Consider the following 23378-nt stretch of genomic DNA (forward strand, 5'->3'; position numbering starts at 1 on the left):
ATACCACATGCCGGAGAACCGCCTTTGAATTCAGACAACATCTTCCACATGCTGCTGTGAAATCCTCTCGGGCTCGCGAGGAGTCCGTATACCGCCCTGCGGCGTCGATACGCCGTCATTCGGAGACCCAATGCCTTGGACTGAAGGGGTATTAACACCACTAGGAGGGACCGGGATCTCAATGTCTTGGGGCGACCCAGGAATGATCTCAGTGGGCAGATCGGGAATTTTGATCCTGCGGGCCTCGTTTTGGTAACTCTCGGGAATTATCTAGAGGAGTTTTAGTCAACATAGATCGTGCACGATATTACAATATAAAAACTCACTTCTATTATTTCGTCGCGGGGGAATTCTAAGAACGGAATATCCGCGGCATTGCATGCCATGAGATAGCCATACAGAACCCTAAGCACACTCTCATGGGCAATGATTAGCAGGTCGTTCTGCTCCCTTTCAAGCTCCAAAATTATGGGTTCAAGTCGCACGGCAAGATCATGGTATGACTATAATTAGTTAGTAACAAGGGGATAGAAAGTGGGAGGTCAGTAGTCGCACCTCTGCCCGGGGATATCTATGGTGATAAGGGTCAAGCTCATGCTTAGCCACTTCATCCGGGTATTCTTCCCGAATTCTTCTCTCAGACTTCAATTCACAAACGCCGGGATTCAGCTGGCTCAGCTGAGATCTCTGTCGAACTTTGTACCCTTTTTCATGCAGATCCTTTGCAGTCTCGACTGTTCGGTGCCTTGTGGAAGTCCAAACTGTCAAAGGCTTGAGCTCATAGTCGGTCTCTCCTTGATCGATGATTGCCTGCTTTTCGGATTCTCTGTCATTCAGCAGAGTTTCCGTCATTTTTCTAGCGTAATCCTGCCCCTTTTCGGACAGAGGGCCATCCGCCTTATAGGAATTGGCATCCACCGAAACACCAGCCTGCCATAATCCAGATCATCAGCTGCTGCTCATTCATGGTATCTGAGGTGTCACCTACCCGAGCAAAGTATGTGCGTCTCGTCTTAATATGAAGATTGAGAAGATAGAACACTATCCGATTTGACAGGTAACCAAAACTTTTGTTGTTGACAATCAGTCTCTCCCCCGCATTTATCATCTATCCACAAATTAGTCAGATATCATACTAGTTAAAAGAAACAATGTTGTACCTTGATATAGTTGAGATCTTTTTCTTCCATGGTATGGAACTGAGGGATTCGAGCGGATATCCGAGCCAAATAGTGCTTGACAGCATCCTCAGATGTCCAACCCACATACTGCCTACAGTTAGTCTTCCATAGATCCCACAGAAGCCCAGGAAACTGTACTAACATCTGGTGATGATATCTTGACCCTGCGGACATTCTCCTCAATTATGCGATAGTCATCGCACCACGACTCGATGAATAATGTCTGAATACAGTGGTGAGCATCACAAATCTTCAGGTCAGAGATGTTTGACAAACCTCGATATCATGTTTGGCAAATTCATTTGCGAGAGATCTCCGCCCAGCAGCTGATGGGTTCACAGCGTCGTAGATGGCAATCTGGCCATTTTCCTCGTTTAGAAACTGATATATATCCTCACGACATCTCTTTACTATTTTCTGCCTAAGAAGAACTGACGATGCAGATGCTAAGGGTAATTAGCAAACAGGAGCGATGGACCTCACGATGTGAAGAAGAGAAAAGATACAAGATGCAATCCTAAACATTAGGATATACATACCATTCACGAAGAAGTAATCATCCGGGATGTCTTCCCCGTGGGGAATAGTAGCTCGTCGATAGTCTCCTAGATGGAATATCCTGGTTTTGACACCTAGCCTACGATGCGATTAGGGCGACTCGGGCAAATTCTGGGGGCCTGTATGACCCAACCTACCATCGAAGATACCGCGCCATCGCTACAGACATATGGCTAAGTAACAGTCAGTCTCGGGGATTTCGAGCAACATTAGGTTTACATGATTGAACGCACGTCTTGCCTCTCGCGGGAAGGCCTACAGTAATAATGACAATCCGACCCGAGTGAAAAAGCCTACCAGACTCAGTGCTATATAACTGAGCTGGGGCAAGATCGGCCTTTTCAGGTAAGTCATGGATAGCATCGACAAACGTCGACGACTTCCGTCGAAACCGTGGAGAGTTCACGACAATCTCCGCTGTTCTAGTCCAGGTCAGATCGCAAAGTTGCTACCTTCATTGCAACGCAGGGATAAGTGGAATCGCGTAACGAAGACGGGATCGGTGGCTTACAAGAGAGTATCCATGACAGTGGCGAGTGCGCAGTTATGCACGGCAGGGCGTAAACAACTTGAAAAGAAGCGATAACAATACCTCCCTATCTACCAGAAAAGTGGTAATGATAAGCCGCCCCAAGTAGCTAACCAAAGACAAAAAAAAACAAAAAATAAAGAGCAGTGCTAAGCTGAAATGCGGGGCGTGAGAAACGAAAGAGTTAAAACGCTGATAACTTGAAAGCTAGTTGCAGTGTAGCGGTATAAGGAATAGGCAAGTGCAGGTGCCGCAGTTCAACTGCTAGGTAGCTCAGGAAGTGAGGATATCAAGTTTGGAAAGACCAAGGAAAACAGCTAAGCAAAGCCGTGAAAATACGGGAAAGGGAAAAGGAAAAAAGGTGCATTAATGGCACAGGAGCAATCGCACGAAAATAAGACAAATCATGATGGCTTCCCAGTAACTTGGTAGTATCCCCATTATATCATCATGGATATCGGCCAAACAGAAGATCCCGTCCCGGGAGAGTCCGAGGCGGCGGCGGCGGCGGCGCAGAGAGACCGAAGACGCAGCCTCAAACAACAGGTGACTTTTTTTCAAGGCTGAACTGCGACTCCTCAAGCTGCCCTTCGGAGACATCAACATCACCAGCCATTACCCTGCCGCTGCGGTGTCTCTTTTTTGACGTCCTACCTCCCCAACCGACCAGGTGTGATTCAACCAGCTCACTTGAGGTTATTCAGCATAACTCCCACACCCCAGGCTCAATCCCGGAGCTAACCTGAAATTCTTTTATTCCCTATCTTCCACCGACACCGGCCGCGTTCACGACAACCTAACGGCCAACTCCAGTTCCCCTGATTTCATATTCGATTCACAAACTTCTTGTTCTACATATAAGCTACAATGGCCGACTATCTAGCACCACCCGCGTTTCTGACGGACAATACCGTCGCAGCTGCCCTCAAAGATGCATACATTTCATTCTCCGACCGCAGGGCGGCCCTCGGCCTACCTAACCCAGGAACGATTGAAAATGTTGGCAGAGAGGTGCAAAAGGACGTACTGCTCTCTAACTTTATGTTCTCCGGTCTCCGTGCAGACTTGACGAAGATGTTCAGCATGGCTCCCCTGTTCCGTGTGTCGCATGCTTTCTCAATGGGCGGCTCAGGTAACATGGCCCCGTACGCGTTCTCCGCCATGTACGGATCCCAAAATGTAAGTAATAACGGCGTCCAGATAGGCTTGTTTCAAGTCAATGCTAACGGATGATTTCTGGACAGGTTTTCATGCAGGGTAACTTCGGAAGCGACGGTGGCCTCGCCGGTCTCTACAACTACAGGTGGACCCCCAAGCTGGTCACGAAGAGCAACGTTCAGATCATGCCTGGAGCTGAGCAAGGCCTCATTCAGCTTGACAATGACTACACTGGCGATGACTTCTCGCTCTCCCTCAAGGCTTTCAATCCATCGTGCTTAGATGGTGGTCTTACCGGTATCTTTGTTGGAAGCTACCTCCAGTCTATTACCCCCAAGTTGGCTCTCGGTTTCGAAACGATCTGGCAACGACAGGGCCTGAACACTCGCCCGGAATCCGCTGTCTCCTACTCCGCCCGGTACAAGAGCGATGATTGGATTGCCAGTGCCCAGCTACAGGCCCAGGGCGTCTTCAGTGCCTCTTACTGGAAGAAGATTTCTGAGCGGGTTGAGGCAGGTGTTGATATGAACCTCCAGTTTGCTCCCAATGCGGCTGCAATGATGATGGGTGGACCTAGCAAGGACGGCACCACTGCTATCGGCGCCAAGTACGACTTCCGGGCTTCAACCTTCCGTGCACAGGTCGACAGCGCCGGTAAGGTCAGCTGTCTCCTTGAGAAGCGGATAGCAATGCCCATTGCTCTCACATTCGCCGGCGAAATTGACCAGGCCAAGGTAAGTTAAAAAACCCAACCATACCTAGGGAATCATCAGATACTAACCTACATTGAATTATAGCAATCCGCTAAGCTCGGACTTGCTGTCTCCCTTGAGATTGCTGGCGAGGAAGTTATGGAGCAGACCGAAAGGGCTACTCCTCAGGACATGGTCACTCCTCCGTTCTAAACGCCTCGCCCGACATCTATAATTTCGCCGAGACTAATAAGGCTCGCCTGAGTTTTCCAAGCAGGAGGGCTACCGCTCTTGTTCTGCCTTGAAACTCCTACCTCTTCGCCCTTTGTTTTAGTAGCTATTCCTCCCTCCATGTGCATCTTTGGAAAATGGTGTATTCCCTCTGTTAGTCCGCTTTAATAACGGGTTGTTGGTCAATGGAGGCAGTCGTTTGGCGCCACGGTACCGATTTTGTATAGAATCTTCATATTCTCCTCGTTGTTGTTTTTTTTTTCTTCGTGTTATTGTTTATGGCTTCATCTATGACCGGCGACCCATTCTTCTGTTATTGTTACTTATCCCTTTTGATGACACTCTTGGCTGGTCAATGGGGCTCTGCTCGGGACGCATGGGGGCACTGGCAGAAAACTTTCCTCTTCACTTACGCATCATAGATGGGCAATGTAAAACATGTTTATTCTCAACAAAAGACGGACGCGGGCCTCTGCAATTTTAGAAATCTCCAGTGTACCTCGTGCGCTGAGATAAACCCTGTCGCCGCTTTCATTTAACTTCAAGGTGGTTAATTGTCATAGTTTAAGTTAACTTAGAGGCCATCGATTAGTAACGTGGTGTCAACTTCGCCTAGCCAGAGCAACGCACCCGGCTAAACTTGCCTGCTTCCCAGAGGTCACGACCTAGGAGGTTCCAATCCAAAGAGCCAGCATGACGGCCAATCATCACTCAACCATTAATTTGGGTTCTCGAGTTTCAGGGACGCCCGGACAACCGGGCGAACAAAGAGACTCGAAGTGGGTTACAGGAGATTACAAGTCGCAATCCAGTAAAGGAACTAAGGATGGTTCCAAACTTCTAAAGTCAATTCGCGCCCACTTTCTACAGTTGAGAACTTGAGACCCCATGGGCACTGGCCAGTCCACTGAGCCAGTTGAGGCATACTCCACATCGCTAATTAATTGTAGGTCTTCTAACCAGGCACAGCAGGTATCAGGTAGATAATTATAGAAGGGAGTAAGTATCTAGCTCAAGGCGACTTGTAAAGTCCTTTGCAGCGGAAAACTTTACGACGAGGTACCTACGCGGGTGCATATTGCTTGAGCAAACACCATCAAGTCATCTTGGGAAGCCAACTCGGAGGGCACCTGCCAGAAGAAATCTGGCTATACTCTAGGGCTCGCAACTCAACCTTTGGGTGTGAATGACCATGGTCGACCAGGAGTCCAGGACGGGGGATAACTGGAGCATCGTCTCGGTTATAATTCGTTGCGTCCCACCGTGACGTCATATTTGATCTAGTTTCTGAACATCGTAGACGATACTTGACAACGTGAGGTGAGCGGCCTGAGTTGCTACATATTCTCAAGATATGAGTGGGCATCTGTTCGAACCTGAGAGCGTTGGGAATTATTGGGCCCTTGCTGAGCGACAATCATCATGTAAGCTTTCTACCAAGTTGGTTTCGAGAGCGGTTCAGCGCATGCCGAATGCTGAGACGAATGTCAGCGGCAGGACACATTTTTGGGAATGCAGATTGCAGGGAGGGGGCTTCAGAGATCGGGTGCTGACTGTGTAGTGTGGCACCAATCTTTTCCCCCTTGCGATGTCAAACGCCAGGGAGTAAAAAGAAACCATCAGTAATTAAGCCTACTACCAGCTGTGGCGCATGCCTCGAAGGCCTTGTGCCTTGTGAGATCCTTTTCTTCCCGCGGACTGGGCAACGGCAACGGCTTCCGGCAGACGTTACCTATATACATGAGTACTATACTTTAGAGCGATTGATAACGGATAAGAGTGTATCACGACCATTCAGTGTAGCACATCCTTGGTAGGACTTCGCGTAACCTCGATCTCAAGCTGCTGTTCCCAATGTCGAAGGGGGGAGTGGTTAGATATATCCATTCTTCAATACAGCTGGAGATAGTTGTGCGTGCCGCCTATCCAAAGGCCGGACTGGCCGATGGTTTGGTTTGTCAACGGTTTCAAGACTAGTGCTACATGGCAGCCCATCTTCGAGGTCCACGCACAGGGCAGTCCGAAGATTGGGTTTCGAACTCTCGATGTTTTCTGGACCCACGGCGCATTGTAAATTAGCTGCCCTTGTGTGCTCCGTACAACGTCCAGTCAGAGTCACCCTTATATGCCGAGGAATTCTTACCGCATAAGTGGCAAAACGCTCCAGGCTGCACCCAAGTAATATTAACGGCGGACGCGAGGCTGTAACAGGGTGGCCGAGGGCTGCTGTATTTTGGTCGTCAGCAATTCTTTCCAGTGCCAATCGTCATTACCAGATCGATCTAGGTATCCACACCTTGAATCATAGGGCATTGCCAGGAGTCTGAAGAGAAGGCCAGTAGCGCTAATGAACTCATTGGATGCCGATGAGGGATTGATATGTTGAGATCAATGAACAGTGCTCGTCATCGTCTGCTAGTCTGGAGCAGGTCGGAGAACTGGTTGGCTGATATTGTAGTCTCTGTTGAGGAAAAGCAACTCCGAGGTACTGGGGTATAGAACAGAGCACAGTAATTCCGATTCACAGACAATTTACCACGAATAATACTGTTTAACTGTGGTTTCAGATTGCGCAAGAGCCTGCTGCAGTCCACTGTGCCTGAACCATACATTGCAGGGTTCCAGACCCAGACCAGTTAGTGAAGACGGAAGACGTTGCTCTAAGGCAAAGCAAATATGCAACGCTCCGATGGGAAGTAAGTCTTGAGGCTTCACTATTTCGACACAGTAGTAAGAGCTTCTTGATATTGTTCGAGGTGCTATCGTTAATTGCGCAGACCTTTCGCTTTTTTCTATGAGCCGCTCGAATCCACATAATTGAATTTTTGCATGCATTCCACTCAAGCCTGCTGAGACCCATACATACTGGCAGTTGACATGCATTCTCGAGCAGACTCCTAGGCCCAGAGTACGAACAACCCCGGTTGAGCGCTGACTTGGACGTGTATATATTGTGCATAAATAAACGTGAAATTAAATGGATGGGAATCATATGCAGAGGCGAGGAGGCCTGGAAACCGCCACGGGTTTCAACACATATGGAAGCCTCGCCCATGTGGAACAGACACGATCCTTTATGCGAAACATACTTTGAATAAATAGCAGTGAGCGGAAACAGGTTTTCAAACTACCAATCTAGATTACGCCCTAAGATATCTTAAGTCATTTCTTAGCTCGATATGCCTGTCCCCAATACCTGGTACATCCTTCAGATGCCGTGCAACGCCGGTTGGCGCCCCAAGCCTTCGTCCTTCTTCCAGGCTTTGCAGCTGATTTGTTAGGATGCAAAATTAGTGTCGATTTATGTGGCCTCTTTACACCAAATAGTGGCCAATGGTGTGAGATCTGAGACTCTCGCTGAGGCATTAATCGCAATGCTAAATGTTTTACCCACGCCTCGTGCATTCCTTATAATCTTTCCGGGAGGAAACCATAAAAAGAATAACAAAGAAAAGAAACCAAAAAATCAGAGTCGGCATCTCGAGGAACTGACAATTCTTACCCCGTTATCACATCACAGTGTTACTGGATAGAGTGGTCCAGTATCATAGGATCATCAATCGAATCATCTCCCGAAAATTCTCAGGGCACACCAGGGCATGAGATCGAGATTGGCCAAACCTTCTCCGAGTAATATGGAGGCTGGGTGCCCTGAAACGTTATATCGCCAATGGTTTGGGAACTGGACCAGATCGGGCCGAGAAACAAGGCACGATTCTCGAACACGAGCCGTTTTTTTTGCGATTGAGATTCCAGAAGCGAGCGATGCAAGGTGAAATTAACCAATGCGCGATTGACAGGTAAGGGAATGCTGCATTGCACAGGCATACTACGGAGTAAGGTCGCTCCGCATGCACGAACACACTAGCCGCAATTCCCTTGGGAAAAGGTACATATCATCCGGCAGGAAGGCGCCTTTGGATGCGAGGTGCATGGCGAAAGGAAGAGGTATCCAACTCCAGGATTATTGACAGGGATGCCTCGAGGTATCCAGAAACGCACTAACAAAACTCTGACTACTTGCATGCCCCAATTCCAAGTGATCAGCAACTGCAGTCTGCCAGAGCCACCAGTGCGTGCTTCGGGACAGGAAAATAGTAAGTCTCTGAGCCAGTCTGAGTCTGACCTGGTCATTTGCCTCCACCACCGAACGCCGACGTAACAGCAATCGTTGGGAGTAAGTCACCTGGGAGCTTAATATATCCCAGGGTTCAAGTATTCTAACGCCTTCTTCTCCAGCTGGGTCAATGATGGAGCACTGCCCGCATAATTCAGCCTGCGACCTTTCTGATTTAAGCAACTGCTCAGGTACACCGGGGTTGAAACCCTGCCCCAAATAGCTTACCTATACGTATACTTATGAATTTATATTATACATACATCTGTGAGATTAACTACTGCGGGAATGTTTGGGTTCGAGCAGCAGCAGCACAAACGTGCGACGGCACTGGTCGCCTTCCCAATGGTACCACTCGTAAAATATGCTGCGACTTTATAATATTCTGTCTTCTGGCAACAATAATAGATGCTGATGCTTCCATTTCAATTATTGAACTGGAAATTGACCCTGCAGTGGCCACCTAACGCCACCCATCCCAGTGTGCACTGTTGGTTCTATGGCTTCTGGTAGGCCACTAAACTTGCTTGGCCTGAGATCATCATGAGAAATGCTCGTCATATCTTGGATTTACCGAGAGAAGGTCAGAGCTCGACGGAGCAGGCACTCGCCTAACTCTACTAGTTCAAAACTAACTCTGCCACTAGGGTCGAGATAGTCCCCGAGCTACCAACATCTGTGCTGGAGCTCCCAGTCAATGGTCATGGGCTTCACTATGCCTCAGGAGTCGTTTGTTTATCTCTAAACGGTCCTTTTTCTTTTCGGTGCTGATAGCTGGAGCAGAAATCTCTGCTGGGAAGCTGACTGAATCATTATCTCATATGAGGCTGCTGAAAACTAAATCATCCTGCGCAAGTATGCGGCGGCTCATGGCGGGTTCTTGGGTGGTGTACCGCGTATTGTTCGCGTGCGTAATTACGATACGGAGGAGGCAACAGAAACAGCCAATAAACTCGAGGATGGTGAAAACCGGGCCTGGTCACTTGACACTCCTTGACCAAACACATGGCATGTCTGTCTGTCACCGGAACATTGAGGTAAGCAGGCGTGTAATCTTCTCCACTGCCACCGGCTGTGACATTCAGAGAGGTCACGATCTCTATAATCCTTCTCCGTGCTGCTTTGCGTTCGGGTTCTTTGAGAAAGGCGGTTCCATGGGCTGGCTCTACGGATGATCAAAACTGGGCAAGTGAAAGGCAACAAATACCTACTGTAGTTGGTCAGTCTCTGATCAATTACTTTGCGTGGGTGATGATGGAGCTCCAGAGTGCATATATTTGAGGTATGCGAGAGCTCTCGGTTTTTACCTCAAGACTTAGTGGCTCGGTATGCCCGTTAAATCGTTCAGCTGGTGAGCTTCTCCTCGTCCAAGCTCCCCTCCCCCCATCTTGATTAGCCAAGATTGACATACCCGGCCGGGTCTCGGTGGCAGCTTCACCCAGGATTGGCCCGAATTTGCGGGTAAATCTGGGCATCATCATGCAGTTCTGCTCCCTAAATTATCGACAACGGTCTGGAACTCCAAGGATTAAAAGGATCCGAAAGGTCACGCCCGAAACCCGGACCATCGTCCCAGGCTCCAGCTCCCAGTTCCAGTCCCAGTGCCATTGGGATCGTGGTCATCTGGCCTCTTGTATGGGGCATTCTCCCACTGCAGCAATTGGTTCCCCACTTAATGTCTTACGCCCAATCCCAGTGGTTCCACATCAGCCGCTCCCGCCATTGAGTGATCGACCTCTTCTCTCTGGGCCTCTGCAGAGGACCTGGAGCTCCTGGTAGGCCTGGGGATCCAACCACTGCAGCTCTGTTTCCTGCCTCATTATCCGTCTTCTCATCTGAAAAGCCAGGAGGAGCTGGTATCAAAATCTACTCCAAATTGCTGCCTCCAACAGCCGATTCCCTGGTGGGCCTGCTCACGAGCAACAAACTGTTTGTATCCATGGGTCTCGCAGCAGTTACCTTGCTTTCGGCAAGGGCAACTCCTCCCCATAGCGTCATACCTCCCGGCCTCTCCCATGACCTTGGTACTGTACGGTAATTACTAATACAATACTGGCACAGCCAAACCCCTCTTTTTTGACTTCCATCACAGACGGGCATCACTCTCTCTCTCTGCCCTCTGGAGTCAGGAAAGGTACCGAGTTGTACCGTGCCCCAGGATGTTGAGTCAAAGAGAACCGCAGGCAGCAAATGAAAATAGTAGGAGATCGTAGTACCACTGTGGCCATGTTTCTTTCTCAAATGACAGGGCGACCCCGGGCTGGTGCAGAGTGACTGCGTCGCTTCTGATTATCTGAAGAGTCAACGCTACTGTGTAAAATTTGCTATCCTTATGCCGGCGGCCATAAACAGAAATCCTTCGATCCAGACGATGCGAAAAGTAGGAGGAATCCCAGCCATCATCGCCCACACATCTTTTGGCCTCCTCCACACACTACCACAGCTCCGTGCTCAGCATTGGCAACGCATTAGTTACTAGACGCACTCTTAACTAAATTCACCCAGTCGGTCGTGCACTTCCAATCCCAGTTCCGCCCCTCTCTCCCCGAACGCTTCCAGATATTCGGACTGTGTCTTCGACTTCACTTTGCTTTTCCCACTCCAATTCCACCCTTGGGACCTCACTAAATAGAGTGATCGATCGCATTATTGCTTTTCCCTAGTTGAAATTTTCTTTTCGGCGCCTGTCCAGTTTGTTGGAACCCAGACGCTGTCTCGAAAGTGGCATTTGGATAACATTCATTCCCATCCTCCCTCTCCTCCGGTGCTTTATTCCCGCGTTCCTGCAGCCCTCGCGTGTTTGGGCTTCGTCGCTCCATCAACGTCACCTGCTCACTCCTCTCTCTCCCTCTTCCCTCCCCCGACCCATCCTCTTTTTAATAATACCTGACCCGTAAACCCACCCTGCTTTGCATCTCCCCCTGCTCTTGTCTGGTTCGCTGTGACTGAATTCCTCTACCTGTTCCTCGAATTAGCTCTCTCTTCTTTTCCTTTTTTATTCTCTTTCTTCCCACCCCCCCTCTTCCCCTCCTACTTTATTCCCTTGTTCCCTCCCCGAACGGAGAAGTGCCCACTATCGAATTATTCGACACCTCGTCTACCTGCCGCTCGGAGTGCTCCCTGGCCTTGCGTCTGTGCTCTTGGCGCCCTACCAAAGTCCCTTGGTTCTTGGTCTGAGGTTCGCTTGCCCACAAGTCTCAGTGCTTCTCAACCTTTCATCTCTCGCCGACCTCCACTCACCTTCCTCCCGTTTAGACGTTCCGCCCATCCAACGCACTCCTCTCAACTTGTGCTCCACCGGCCACCGTCTGCCCAAAACGGACCTCACCTCACGTCTTAACTCTCACATTCTTTCCCGCCATCCGCTATTAAAGTCGAGCCCGCCATATTCTCGATAGCACTCGTCCGCCCGACCTTCTCCACGCCGTCCCCTCCCCAAGACACTCCGTGATGTCACAGAATCGGTCTGGGGTATTTTCCAACTTGCGCATGGGTGGTAAGGACCTGGACCTTTTGTCGGCGCTGCAATTGCCATGAACCTGTGTATGGGTTTCGATCGCTGACTCCGTTTCTCTTTCCCGTGCAGAAGTCGTTCGAGAGAAAGTCCAAGATGGACTAACAGGAGAAACGAAAGAGATACAATATTCGCAATGTAAAATCGTCGGCAATGGGTCGTTCGGAGTTGTTTTTCAGACGAAGATGATGCCCAGCGGCGAGGATGCTGCCATCAAACGGGTCCTTCAGGATAAGCGTTTCAAGGCATGTGCCCACCGTTGCTCTCATCATGCACAAATTGGGGCTCGGCTTCTTGTTGCTAACGTCCCATTAGAATCGTGAATTGCAGATCATGAGGATTGTGCGCCACCCTAATATTGTCGAACTGAAGGCCTTCTACTACTCGAATGGCGAGAGAGTATGCTCCCTTGATTGAACATCCGATCCGCCTTCTGTGAATCCCAAGGCTGACCATGTTACAATGTCATCACAGAAGGACGAAGTGTACCTGAACCTCGTCTTGGAGTATGTCCCCGAAACAGTTTACCGCGCTTCTCGGTATTTCAACAAGTTGAAGACGACTATGCCAATGTTGGAAGTGAAGCTTTACATCTACCAACTATTTCGTTCTCTGGCATATATCCATTCACAAGGCATCTGCCACCGTGACATCAAACCTCAAAACCTCCTGCTCGACCCTGCAACCGGTATACTAAAACTATGCGATTTCGGATCTGCTAAAATATTGGTTGAGAATGAGCCCAACGTGTCGTACATTTGCTCTCGGTACTATCGAGCACCCGAATTGATTTTCGGTGCTACAAATTATACAACCAAAATTGGTAATACTCTTACAGGACGCTGGCTTATTCTTAAGACGTACACTAACATATTCCCAGATGTATGGTCTACCGGTTGTGTAATGGCGGAATTGATGCTCGGGCAACCTCTCTTTCCCGGAGAGTCAGGAATCGACCAACTGGTCGAGATCATCAAAGTCCTCGGCACGCCTACGCGGGAACAGATCCGTACGATGAACCCCAATTATATGGAGCATAAATTCCCCCAAATCAAGCCACACCCTTTCAATAAGGTATAACCATACTACCCCACATTCGCCCGAAGGATTGCAGCCTGACCTTTCCCCTAGGTTTTCCGAAGAGCTCCGCATGAGGCTATCGATCTGATCTCTGCTCTGCTGGAATACACACCAACCCAGCGCCTTTCTGCTATCGAAGCAATGTGCCACCCGTTCTTCGATGAACTTAGGGATCCAAACACCCGGTTACCGGATTCGCGACACCCTAACGGGACACCCAGGGATCTTCCAAATCTTTTCGACTTTTCTAGACACGGTGCGTCGGAATTCCCTACCCCATTGCTATGGATGGCGTAATGTATTCAAGGAGAGGGATCAAGAGGAAATACTGATTTCGGATTCTAGAACTCTCGATTGCACCTTCAATGAACAACCGAATTGTCCCACCACACACACGGCCAGAACTTGAATCCCGCGGACTATATATTGACGACTTTAAGCCTCTCACAAAAGAGGAAATGATGGCACACCTTGATTGAGTCAATGGTGCAGTGTTGATGAATTACGCGCTTTTTATCGTGCATTGATTCGTGCACATTTGCGAAGATTTGTTGCCATGCCGTGCACCTTCATTTCCATGCATCTGGTGGTTTTTGAACTAGCAGAGGTTTATTTACATCTGTAGACCTAATCCATTGGCGGGGCATCCGGGAGCTGGCTTCTGTATCGGTTCGAGGGAAGACAAAATACATTCGGAGAAAAAAGAGAGAAAAAAATATAAAAATAAAACATTCGAGGGAGCGAGGAGGCATGATGAACCTTTCGACAACAGAAAAGTTCTCTAAATGGGACGGTGAACCGCCGTAGGTTCAGATGAATGGAGCGGTAGGATTGTTGCAATGTCATAGCCTGGAGTTATTGAGGTGTCTGAGACAGCTCTTGGGAGGAAAAAAGTGATACCCTTTCTGCGTGAGTCTGTCTGCCTTTCGGGATGTAAATCTGCGCAGCTTCACTTCTCGATCGATGGGCCATGGATACAGATTGCCGCAAGTGTTATGGAAAGACGGGGAGAAGAGATGAATACCTACACATGGGTTTGATATCATGATGATTTTCTTTTTCTTTTTTTTTATTGCTTGGATGCACATGAGATGTGTACTTGTGACTGCTTTGAATATATGTGTTGGAGGTTTATCCCCCCGACTTATCGCTTTAGAAATCCCCGTTCTTCTTTTTTTTTCTTGTGCATATTTGCATACTCCTGTCGCTTAAATGGTTTTTTTATCATCTGTTGCTTTACCCAATCCAAGTCATACATCCTTGGCCTCATTGTTGGCGTTCCCGCAATTTGAACCCGGTGGACGAGGTGGTTTCGAGGGTCGAACAGACGCTACGCCGAGATCGGTGTCACTACACGATGTTTTTGAGGTGCTTACATGAGATAAGTAGCTGATGTGAATGAACTCTTGTCCTGAAAAATCTCCAACCCTTTTTTATTTTTTATTTTTTTTTTTTTGAAATATTGGGGCAATATAAGGACCAGAACTCCCAGAGCAGGTTAGATAAGCCCCGGCGCGGATAATCCATCCCCCGAGCTCCCCGGTGTTTTTGCTGCTTGACGTACGCGATTTGAGCTACAAGTCCGACAAAGGACCTTTTACACCGGACCGTGTCTGTAGAACTGAGTGGATCTTATCACTTGGTCAACCGCAAGAACTTTCTGGTAGACGCCGCTCTTAGTAGCCTAAAATCATGGCTGATTACGAACGCCGAAACCACGGCCATAGGGGAGGTGGGCGCAAGCGCCGTCATAGAGGTAAGAAGCTGAAAATGCGACCTGTTTGCCCCTTTTTTGCTTCTCAATTCCTTTCCACTAACTGGTAATTGCCGATAAATAGACGATGATGACTACGACCGTCGCCAGAGACGCAGATATGAAGAGCCTTTGGCTGTCAAAGTTCGGCGGCAGCTTCTCACAATCGCTGAATCGGTATGCCCGTTGGATGATATTGCGCTTTATATGTAGTGGCCATTGGCATTGCTTACACTATACTTCTAGGCCGCTAGAAGGGCGGAGGATGATGCACTAAGTATTGCGAAAAGCGTGGCTGATAATTACGAGGATGAGGAGTTAAGGGATATTTTCATTGAGATTGCGCTCGACCTGTACGTTTGCCAGTGTCCTTTATTGAACCGCCTCTCTGCTACTTCCATGCTAATATTATCATTACTGCAGTGTTTTGGAGCAACCGTTAAAAATTCCATTCGTCGCCACAACCGTCCTCGTTGTCAACACATTGAAATCGGAGCTCGCTGCCGACGTCCTGAAACGAACCGTTGAACGCTTCCAAAACCATGTCGATACTGGCGCCTGGCGGGAAGTTAAGCTGCTTTTGCGCTTTCTTGGCTGTTTACAATGCATATTTGAAGGAGACGGTGTCTTTGCGGTCTTGGAGGAGCTATTCTCTCGCGCCGTAGATCTTCAAACAGCTTCTTCCGAAGACGTAGGTGGCTCTATCCTTGTAACCTGCAAATGTACTGACACAATTTCTTTTTTTTCCAGTTAATCGGATTAGAGCTTGTGAAGATTATTCTCTACACGATTCCCTACGTTATGGCCTCCCCAGCTAGCGGGTTCGAAAGCCAAGCACTCGGCCTTTTAGAAAAAACGGACATTATCGCATCCACGCCGCATACGCTTGTGGATTTAGTGAATCCCTTCGGACCCGATACCCAAAAGTCGACCACTGTTCCCAGCATCATTAGCTTACTTCAAAGCCAGCTACAAGCGGAGTCGGGTCGAGGTTGGGAGTTGGCGTGCCTCCCTCGGCCATGGAATCACGTAAGGGATGTGGATGAGGAGCCGAAGCGTCTCGAAGATGGCCCGAAACATGTTTTCCCTGAAATCGCGATACCAAACCCAGTACAAAACGGATCCAGGGCGATTTTCCCAGAGGTTTACCTGTCAGTGTATGGTGACCAGGAAATCGAGACAGTCCCGCCTATATCAGATATCACGTCTTCTCTGATCAGGGATGCCCTAGTTGATACAATCAACATCATGGACTTTAACCGCATTGCAACCGCGAAGTTCTTGATCGACCTCGACTGTTATTTCACACCCAACATCTTTGTGAAACGGGCGACTCCGTTCGATAGATTGCGCGATCTCCCAGGTGATCGCCCAACATGGAAACCGGAGGACGTGGCTGTGGATGCTGTTTTCTCGCAGCTTTTCCAGCTACCCTCCCCTGAACACAAGCTCGTCTATTACCATTCCGTTCTTACAGAATGCTGCAAGATCGCTCCGGCCGCAATTGCACCGAGTTTGGGCCGTGCAATCCGTTTCCTCTACCGTAGTCTCGACTCCATTGACTTAGACCTAAATCATCGATTCTTGGATTGGTTCACACACCACTTGAGCAACTTCGGCTTCACCTGGAAATGGAGTGAATGGTTAGTTTTTACTGGCACGATCTGCGTATTATGACACTGCTAAAATTTCTGGAACAGGATCGAGGACCTGGAGCTTCCCATTGTACATCCGCGGATGGCATTTATTCACGGCGCGCTAGACAAGGAGATCCGACTGAGTTTTGCTCAGCGCATTCGAGGAACGCTTCCAGATCCGTATCAAGAACTTATCACGGAAGGGAAGGAAAAGGATACCCCCGATTTCAAATATATGTCTGATAGTAAGTTGAGCTGGCTTGTGAACCATATTTCTTTCCTTTTTTTTTTTTTTTTTTTCAGTCAGAAACTAACATTCTCACTACCAGCAATGCCATACGCAAATGAAGGCCGAGAAATTATGCAACTGGTTCGCAAAAAGGCCACTGACGATGAAGTCCAACCCCTCATTACTGCGATAGAAGAGCAAGCAACAGGACTGGGAGTTGAGAGCCCGCTACTGCCTTCAACTGATGCCTTCGTCACTGCCATCTGCTTCGTTGGCTCAAAATCACTCTCTCACGTCCTCTCCTGCATCGAGCGGAACAAGGAACGTCTGCTGGCCATCGGACCAAAATCCCCTGCTGCACGCCGCCAGATAATCACCTCGGTCATGGAGTACTGGGCCGATCAACCTGGGATTGGTATCAACATCATTGACAAACTTCTTAACTACACAATCATAACACCCCTCTCCGTTATCGAATGGGCCCTGATCGACCAGCTAAATGCGGGAACAATCCTTGCAAGGACGCATATATTCGAAATGATATCTGCCACTGTCGGTAAAGTCACCAACCGCCTCCGCCAGATCGTCGCGGCACGCACCCAGCCCGGCCTCTATGAGCCGCAGCTAAGCGTGCTTGACGAGACGCTCAACCGCGAAAACAAAGACATGCATGCACTTTTCCAGGTGATAGAAGATTCTGTCGTCTCAGTCGCTGGGGGCAGCAATGACCAGCTCATGGAACGTGGCGATGGAAGCGGCAATCTGCCGGAGGATGAAATCATCCGCCAATGGGGGAAGCGCTGGCTGCGCGTGTTCCGTCGCAAATCTGCCGTAGAGGAGTCTTTTATCACTGATACCATGGCCAACGCAACGCCCGTGGGGACCAATGCGCCAACTCCACCTGCTAACATTGAGGAGAGAGCGCCCACGGATGCGGAGGCTGATGGAGATTTGGATATTGCGGATGCGGAGGCTGATGGGACCGCTTATATCTCGTGATATACGGCGATAACATCCTCACAAGATTTCGGGTATTCTGTCGACGCTAGGTAGCCCATCCACGGAATAGCCCAGCTTGTCTTAACTCCCTCGACCTTGTACCTTTTTTTTTTGCTCTGGATCGTTTGGCCGAAGTGTGTATAACGATTCGTATAGGCAGGTGTCGTGTAAAGTAAAGTTTAGGCCAAAATAGGAAGAATAATACAATATATAACCTCGAATTTCTCCTGAAATTATTCGTGTAGCTTGAACATACGGGACCCAACACTAAATGCTATTGACAAAGGAAATTTTTGCTTAACGAATAGCGTGTGATCTGAGTGACCAATTCGCTAAGAGTACTTGTGTAAAGTCCATGTTTATGTTTATCTGAACTTGCGAGATATTTTTCCATTTAGGCTATGTACACTTGAAAAATGCCTTCCATCGCGGTGAATAAGTCTATAAATTCCAAGGGCGCCGCGCTGTATCCCGAATTGTGGCGGGATTGGTGGATCACATACGCGCCATGGCACGTAAAATAAAAAGGTTTTAGCAAAATGATTAATAAAAATACTTGAAAAAGGTGTTAATACAGGGTGGCATTAGGGGTGGAATTCGCAAAACGAAATTGCGAGAGAAGAGAGAAGAGAGAAGGCAAGGATAAAAGAAAACGTCAACCTCGTGTCACCCACAGAAAAGGGAGTCATCGACTCATGCAACTTGAGACGGAATATAGTGAAATGAGTGAGACATGCCCTAAGCAAAGGGCAACTGAGAACCTTTTCACGTTCAATTCACCTCATGGTCCTTGACCCAATGTAGGATCAGATGGATATTTCAAAGGTTTTTCTTGCTGGTCTCTTCCGTGAGGTACTTGCGGTCATCGTCACCTTCGACGTCTTTGAGGATGTTTTCCATCTCCTTAGTCTGCCTCTTCCACTCATCCTCGCCCATCTTGGTCTCACGACGGAATAGCTCCTCATTTGGCTTTCGGTAGCTGCCGCCCATGCGATCCCACAAGGTAGTGAATTGACCGTAGTTGTAGTTGAAGTAGAGATGATGCATCGTGTGGCAGGCTGCCCCGTTTATTACCGGGCTATTGGCGACATATTCACCATCGTGGATCATGACAGTCCAAATATTGATGAAACCGAACAGGACAACATAGGCTGCCTTCTGCAGAGGGAAGATGAACGGGAAGAGGTGGTAGGGAACACTCTGGGACCAGCCATCAATGGGGTGGAACGCATGGGACGCAAAGGGACTAGGCATAATCCACTTGTGGTGAGGCTTGTGCAAGGTCTTATAGATGAGGGGATGATGCAAGCCGCGGTGGATCCAGTAGATAAAGAAATCGGTAAAGGCGATGAACAGAGGGAATTGCAGAATACTGTAATAGGGGAACGGTTCCTCGTCGAACGTATCGTAAAGCTTTGCGTAACCCCGAACCTCAGCTACTAAGAATGGCGCTGTCAACAAAGACATGATTGGCATTGAACGCATAGTTTGCGCCATCTCCATAGGGATCTGGTTTTTGAGGAATTTCGGATGTTTGACGGTCGTCTTATCCCAGATGAACATATAAGAGAGAGTTGCGGAAATGAAGTAGACAATAAAGCCGAAAATCCTGTAGCGCAAACAAGTTAGCGACTGGGGTTTGTAGACAAGCTAGAATGGGTGGCGGAAAACAGCATACCAGACAATCAGGAAGAAACTTGAGAACTGGCGATAGATGTTGTTTCGCGGCCACGCGCTCATGTAGGCATATTTGGAAGGTTCTAAGTAAATGAGCTGCGTCGCAGGCTCATAGACAAACGGTTTTGTGGCGCCGAAAAGCGAAAGAGTGCTGTTGGTGGCAGTCGGGAAACCGGGGACGGAGAGACTCGAGGATAGCGAGGCAGGGAGGAGAGCCGAATAGAGGCGGTCCCCGATGACTGTGTCCCAGATTTCAAGTGCGATATCCATGACTGAAGGGGGCTGCGCGCGAGAGGACGACAGGGGAGGGTCGGGAGTATCCAATGCTAGAGAGAAGGAGGAGGTCTCAACAGGAGAACTTGTCCCAGAAGTTCTCCTGTGTACTTAATAAAAGTCGCCGGCCTATGAGAAACGAGTCTCGCATCACACCAGGCGGAATCCGCGCTGCCGTCTTCCCCACATTGTGCACTATTATTCAGCGCATAGTTATATTTTCTGATTACCAAAGCACTTATGCACCAGCCCAGGCAGTGACGGCGTCTACTCCCGGCCAGGCGCCACTCATTTTTCGGCTACCGCTCGCTTCTGGCGCCAGAGCCAAGAGCGCAGCCGCCCGCCTTGAGACGATTGCATCTCCGAACGGGTCCCAACCCAACTAACTCTACGAATCCGACCTCCTCATCTTCTCATCTCCCACCACTCATTACTGCCCTCCCCTGGATCGCATCCTTCTTTTTCTCTGCTCTGTTGCACAGCTCTGGGCTCGTGTCTTCCTTTATCACCCCCTTCTCGTCCGTCGTCGCGAGCTCCTAGGGGTGCGCTGAATGCGGCAGCATTGACCACCTTGCTGCTCCTAACAAGTCTTCCCTCGTCTGGTCGGGCGCAGACCCTCACAACTACATACATCATGTACAACGCACATCGCGGGATGGTTCCTGCTCCCAACTCTCGCCTAAATGAGTTGCTGGATCAGTTGCGCCAGGAATTTGAAAATCAGTCGAGGAGTACTGGCGAATTCGAGCATCAGTGTACGTGCACTTCCATCTCTCGAATAGCACAATCCCTCTCAATCGGGAAGTGGGCAGGATGCGTGCTATAATTACATCGCGCTCCGAAAGCAATTCGCCCAAATGACTTTGCGACGAGCTTCACTGACGCATTATACCGCAGTAACCGGGCAGCTCCAGGAAATGGAGATGATTCGTCAGAAGGTTTTTCAGCTTGAGCAGGCACAAATGAAGATGAAACAAGAGTAGGCATACCTCTTGCCTTTTGCATTGCTGTCTTCGACCTGTAAATAAACTGACTCCGGCATTGCTCTCCAGTTATGAAGCAGAGATCCGCATGTTGCGACACGAGCTTGAATCGCGTGGCGTCCAACCCGTTTCCTCTCATGTTGCCGGCCCTGCAGTGCACGGTGGTCCTTCTCAGGCGCCCCCGCCTGCATTGGGTCATGGTCCCAGCAATCTGTTTGGTGGTATTATGGCGAATCAAGGAGGTAGTGGCCCCGGTCTTGCCCCTCCCCCTCCCCAGGATCAGCAGCCTCCCCAGCATACCCTTCAACAGCCTGCCCCAGCGGCTCAACCAGGAGCACCACAACCACCGCAGGGCTCTTTTGGAGGATATCAGTCTGGCACTGCTGTGAACGGTATGTTTTAACTGTGTTTGGAAACAGATTATCTGACATCTGACCACTATTTTCAATCTATTGTAGGCTACGGCCCTCCTCCACCTCCCACAGCCTCGCCCGGACCCGGAAAGCGCCCTCGCGCACCTCCTGGGCCTGCCACCCCGCAACAGCATCCATTAGCGTACCCAGATGCTCGCGGGTCACCACATCTCGCCCGGCCGACCCCTCCAAGTCAAGCAGTCGTCCGCGACCGTCCTGGGAACATGCTCGCCAATTGGAATCCCGATGATTTGCCAGGCTCTCAAAAGAAAGAGGGCGCCGATTGGTACGCTGTTTTCAACCCCGAAGTGCAGCGTGTCCTCGATATCGAACTTGTTCATCACCTCGTGCATGACAGCGTTGTCTGCTGCGTGCGTTTCAGCCGCGACGGCAAATACCTTGCAACTGGATGCAACCGTTCTGCTCAAATCTTCGACGTGACCACCGGCCAGAATGTCGCAACTCTGCAGGATGAAAACGTCGATAAGAGTGGCGATCTCTATATCCGCAGCGTCTGCTTTAGTCCTGATGGCAAGTTCCTAGCAACTGGCGCGGAAGATAAGCAGATCCGAGTGAGTTTCGCTCCCTATGATTCAATACTATGTTGTTTTAACGTCTACTGACCGGGACTTGCACTTATAGGTTTGGGATATCGCTTCGCGAACCATTAAGCACATCTTTACTGGTCACGAGCAAGATATCTATTCCCTAGACTTTGCAGGCAATGGTCGGTACATTGCCTCTGGTAGCGGGGACAAAACCGTGCGCCTCTGGGATATTGTAGAAGGCAAGCTTGTCTACACCCTCAGTATCGAGGACGGCGTTACCACAGTCGCTATGTCGCCTGATGGCCTTTATGTTGCCGCTGGTTCCCTGGACAAGACTGTACGAGTCTGGGACACTACTACAGGTTATCTCGTTGAGCGTCTTGAGAATCCCGATGGCCACAAGGACAGCGTGTACTCCGTTGCTTTTGCACCGAACGGAAAGGACCTTGTCAGTGGCAGTTTAGACAAGACCATCAAACTCTGGGAACTTAACCTGCCTCGCGCATACAGTGGTGGCGGGAAGGGCGGAAAGTGTCTTCGGACCTTTGAAGGCCACAAGGTAAGATACAGTAGTTTCCCATCGTTGCGCACCGTGACGCTTCGCTTCGACCTACACTAACACCTAAAATTAGGACTTCGTTCTTAGTGTCTGTTTGACTCCCGATGGCCACTGGGTAATGAGCGGCTCTAAGGATAGAGGCGTTCAGTTTTGGGATCCGATCACTGGAAATGCGCAGATGATGCTTCAAGGACACAAAAACTCTGGTTCGTATACCCTATTATATCACATTTTTTTATACCAAAGAAAAAAGTGAAATGTTATCTAACTTGGCCGAATAGTTATCTCAGTTGCTCCCAGCCCTACTGGTAACCTGTTTGCCACTGGCAGTGGTGACATGCGTGCCAGAATCTGGAGGTATGCTTCAATCTATGGCCCCTCGCCTTTTTCTTCTGAACACACGAGCTAACTATATATCTCCTTGGTAGATATTCCGCGTACACCGGACGGTGATTATTGGGTTTGGGAAAGCTTCGGCGTCAAATGTGATCTCGATTTACTGTGATTCTACTTTTCTGCGTATCTACCTCATCTTCTTATAACCGAGGCAGGCCAATACAAGATCGGCGAAATGGTTAACTAACGGTCTTGTGTGGTCTCTTCTTTTTCCCTTTACTTTTTGTGTGTGTGTTTTATCTCAGCTTTAACCAATTTTACGAATTGTGTCTAAATTAAGTTGGCTATATGAAATCAAGCAAGGGGAAAAGTCCACAAAATAAGGGGTTTCTGTATGGTTTAGGTATATTAATGTTGGTTTCCTAATTCGAGTCGAGACTTCACTTTTTTTTATTGATTTAGGGATCTTGTGAGAGACTAATGGATATATCTATATATACGTACCAGGTACACCTTAGATGCACCCGAGGGCAACACAAACGGGGCTTCAAAGGCTTGCATCCGACAAAGCCGAGCACCATTGTGGTCGCCTGGGCCGTATTATTATTTGAATGTTAATACACTAGCAGTATGTCGGACCTGCAGGATCGAATGAGCACAGCTCATCGTCTGGCAATATTTCTTATTGTATGCTCCGAACTTCAGAACTCAAGCCTGCTCTTGTAATCCGGCGATACTGCAGGCTTTTAGGTGGTACCGCGAGTGGCAAGTTCAGCATCGGGGGGGGGTCAATACATGCATGTATGCATAATCATAGGGCATCTTGCACCCGCATCACCCCCTATTGTTCGATGCTCTGCCCCCCCCCCTCCTTTCTTTTCTTTTTCTCAAAGAACATAACTGTAAAGGGG

General features: G+C 49.1%; 6 protein-coding genes across 6 annotated transcripts; 4 read left to right on the forward strand and 2 right to left on the reverse strand.

Moving 5' to 3' along the window:
- Positions 1-30: 30 nt before the first annotated feature.
- APUU_10777A (bifunctional fructose-2,6-bisphosphate 2-phosphatase/6-phosphofructo-2-kinase) lies at positions 31-2264 on the reverse strand (the record flags this gene model as incomplete). The annotated part of the gene is made up of 11 exons (XM_041704562.1): positions 31-270; positions 327-503; positions 556-930; positions 989-1108; positions 1161-1268; positions 1324-1404; positions 1458-1627; positions 1721-1818; positions 1877-1912; positions 1973-2161; positions 2251-2264. 11 exons carry the CDS (start codon positions 2262-2264, stop codon positions 31-33), a joined length of 1608 nt encoding a protein of 535 aa, XP_041550143.1.
- An 871-nt stretch (positions 2265-3135) lies between these two features.
- On the forward strand, positions 3136-4331 carry tom40 (TOM complex pore protein TOM40; the record flags this gene model as incomplete). The annotated part of the gene is made up of 3 exons (XM_041704573.1): positions 3136-3447; positions 3513-4160; positions 4224-4331. The coding sequence occupies 3 exons, from the start codon at positions 3136-3138 to the stop codon at positions 4329-4331; spliced, it is 1068 nt and encodes a 355-aa protein (XP_041550144.1).
- A 7834-nt stretch (positions 4332-12165) lies between these two features.
- RIM11 (GSK family serine/threonine-protein kinase) lies at positions 12166-13539 on the forward strand (the record flags this gene model as incomplete). Its single annotated transcript, XM_041704584.1, has 5 exons — positions 12166-12225; positions 12296-12379; positions 12455-13054; positions 13112-13316; positions 13406-13539. The coding sequence occupies 5 exons, from the start codon at positions 12166-12168 to the stop codon at positions 13537-13539; spliced, it is 1083 nt and encodes a 360-aa protein (XP_041550145.1).
- Positions 13540-14752: 1213 nt separating this feature from the next.
- APUU_10780S (NCBP1 family protein) lies at positions 14753-17678 on the forward strand (the record flags this gene model as incomplete). The annotated part of the gene is made up of 7 exons (XM_041704596.1): positions 14753-14816; positions 14899-14990; positions 15060-15166; positions 15237-15504; positions 15564-16456; positions 16514-16695; positions 16780-17678. The coding sequence occupies 7 exons, from the start codon at positions 14753-14755 to the stop codon at positions 17676-17678; spliced, it is 2505 nt and encodes an 834-aa protein (XP_041550146.1).
- Positions 17679-18497: 819 nt separating this feature from the next.
- ERG3_1 (sterol desaturase family protein) lies at positions 18498-19625 on the reverse strand (the record flags this gene model as incomplete). Its single annotated transcript, XM_041704607.1, has 2 exons — positions 18498-19287; positions 19357-19625. 2 exons carry the CDS (start codon positions 19623-19625, stop codon positions 18498-18500), a joined length of 1059 nt encoding a protein of 352 aa, XP_041550147.1.
- Positions 19626-20262: 637 nt separating this feature from the next.
- rcoA (putative transcriptional repressor TupA/RocA) lies at positions 20263-22584 on the forward strand (the record flags this gene model as incomplete). Its single annotated transcript, XM_041704618.1, has 8 exons — positions 20263-20383; positions 20526-20607; positions 20681-21003; positions 21070-21596; positions 21667-22131; positions 22205-22337; positions 22413-22488; positions 22560-22584. The coding sequence occupies 8 exons, from the start codon at positions 20263-20265 to the stop codon at positions 22582-22584; spliced, it is 1752 nt and encodes a 583-aa protein (XP_041550148.1).
- Positions 22585-23378: the final 794 nt, after the last annotated feature.

Source organism: Aspergillus puulaauensis, chromosome 1 (assembly GCF_016861865.1).
Source record: "Aspergillus puulaauensis MK2 DNA, chromosome 1, nearly complete sequence".
Taxonomy (NCBI): Eukaryota; Fungi; Ascomycota; class Eurotiomycetes; order Eurotiales; family Aspergillaceae; genus Aspergillus; species Aspergillus puulaauensis.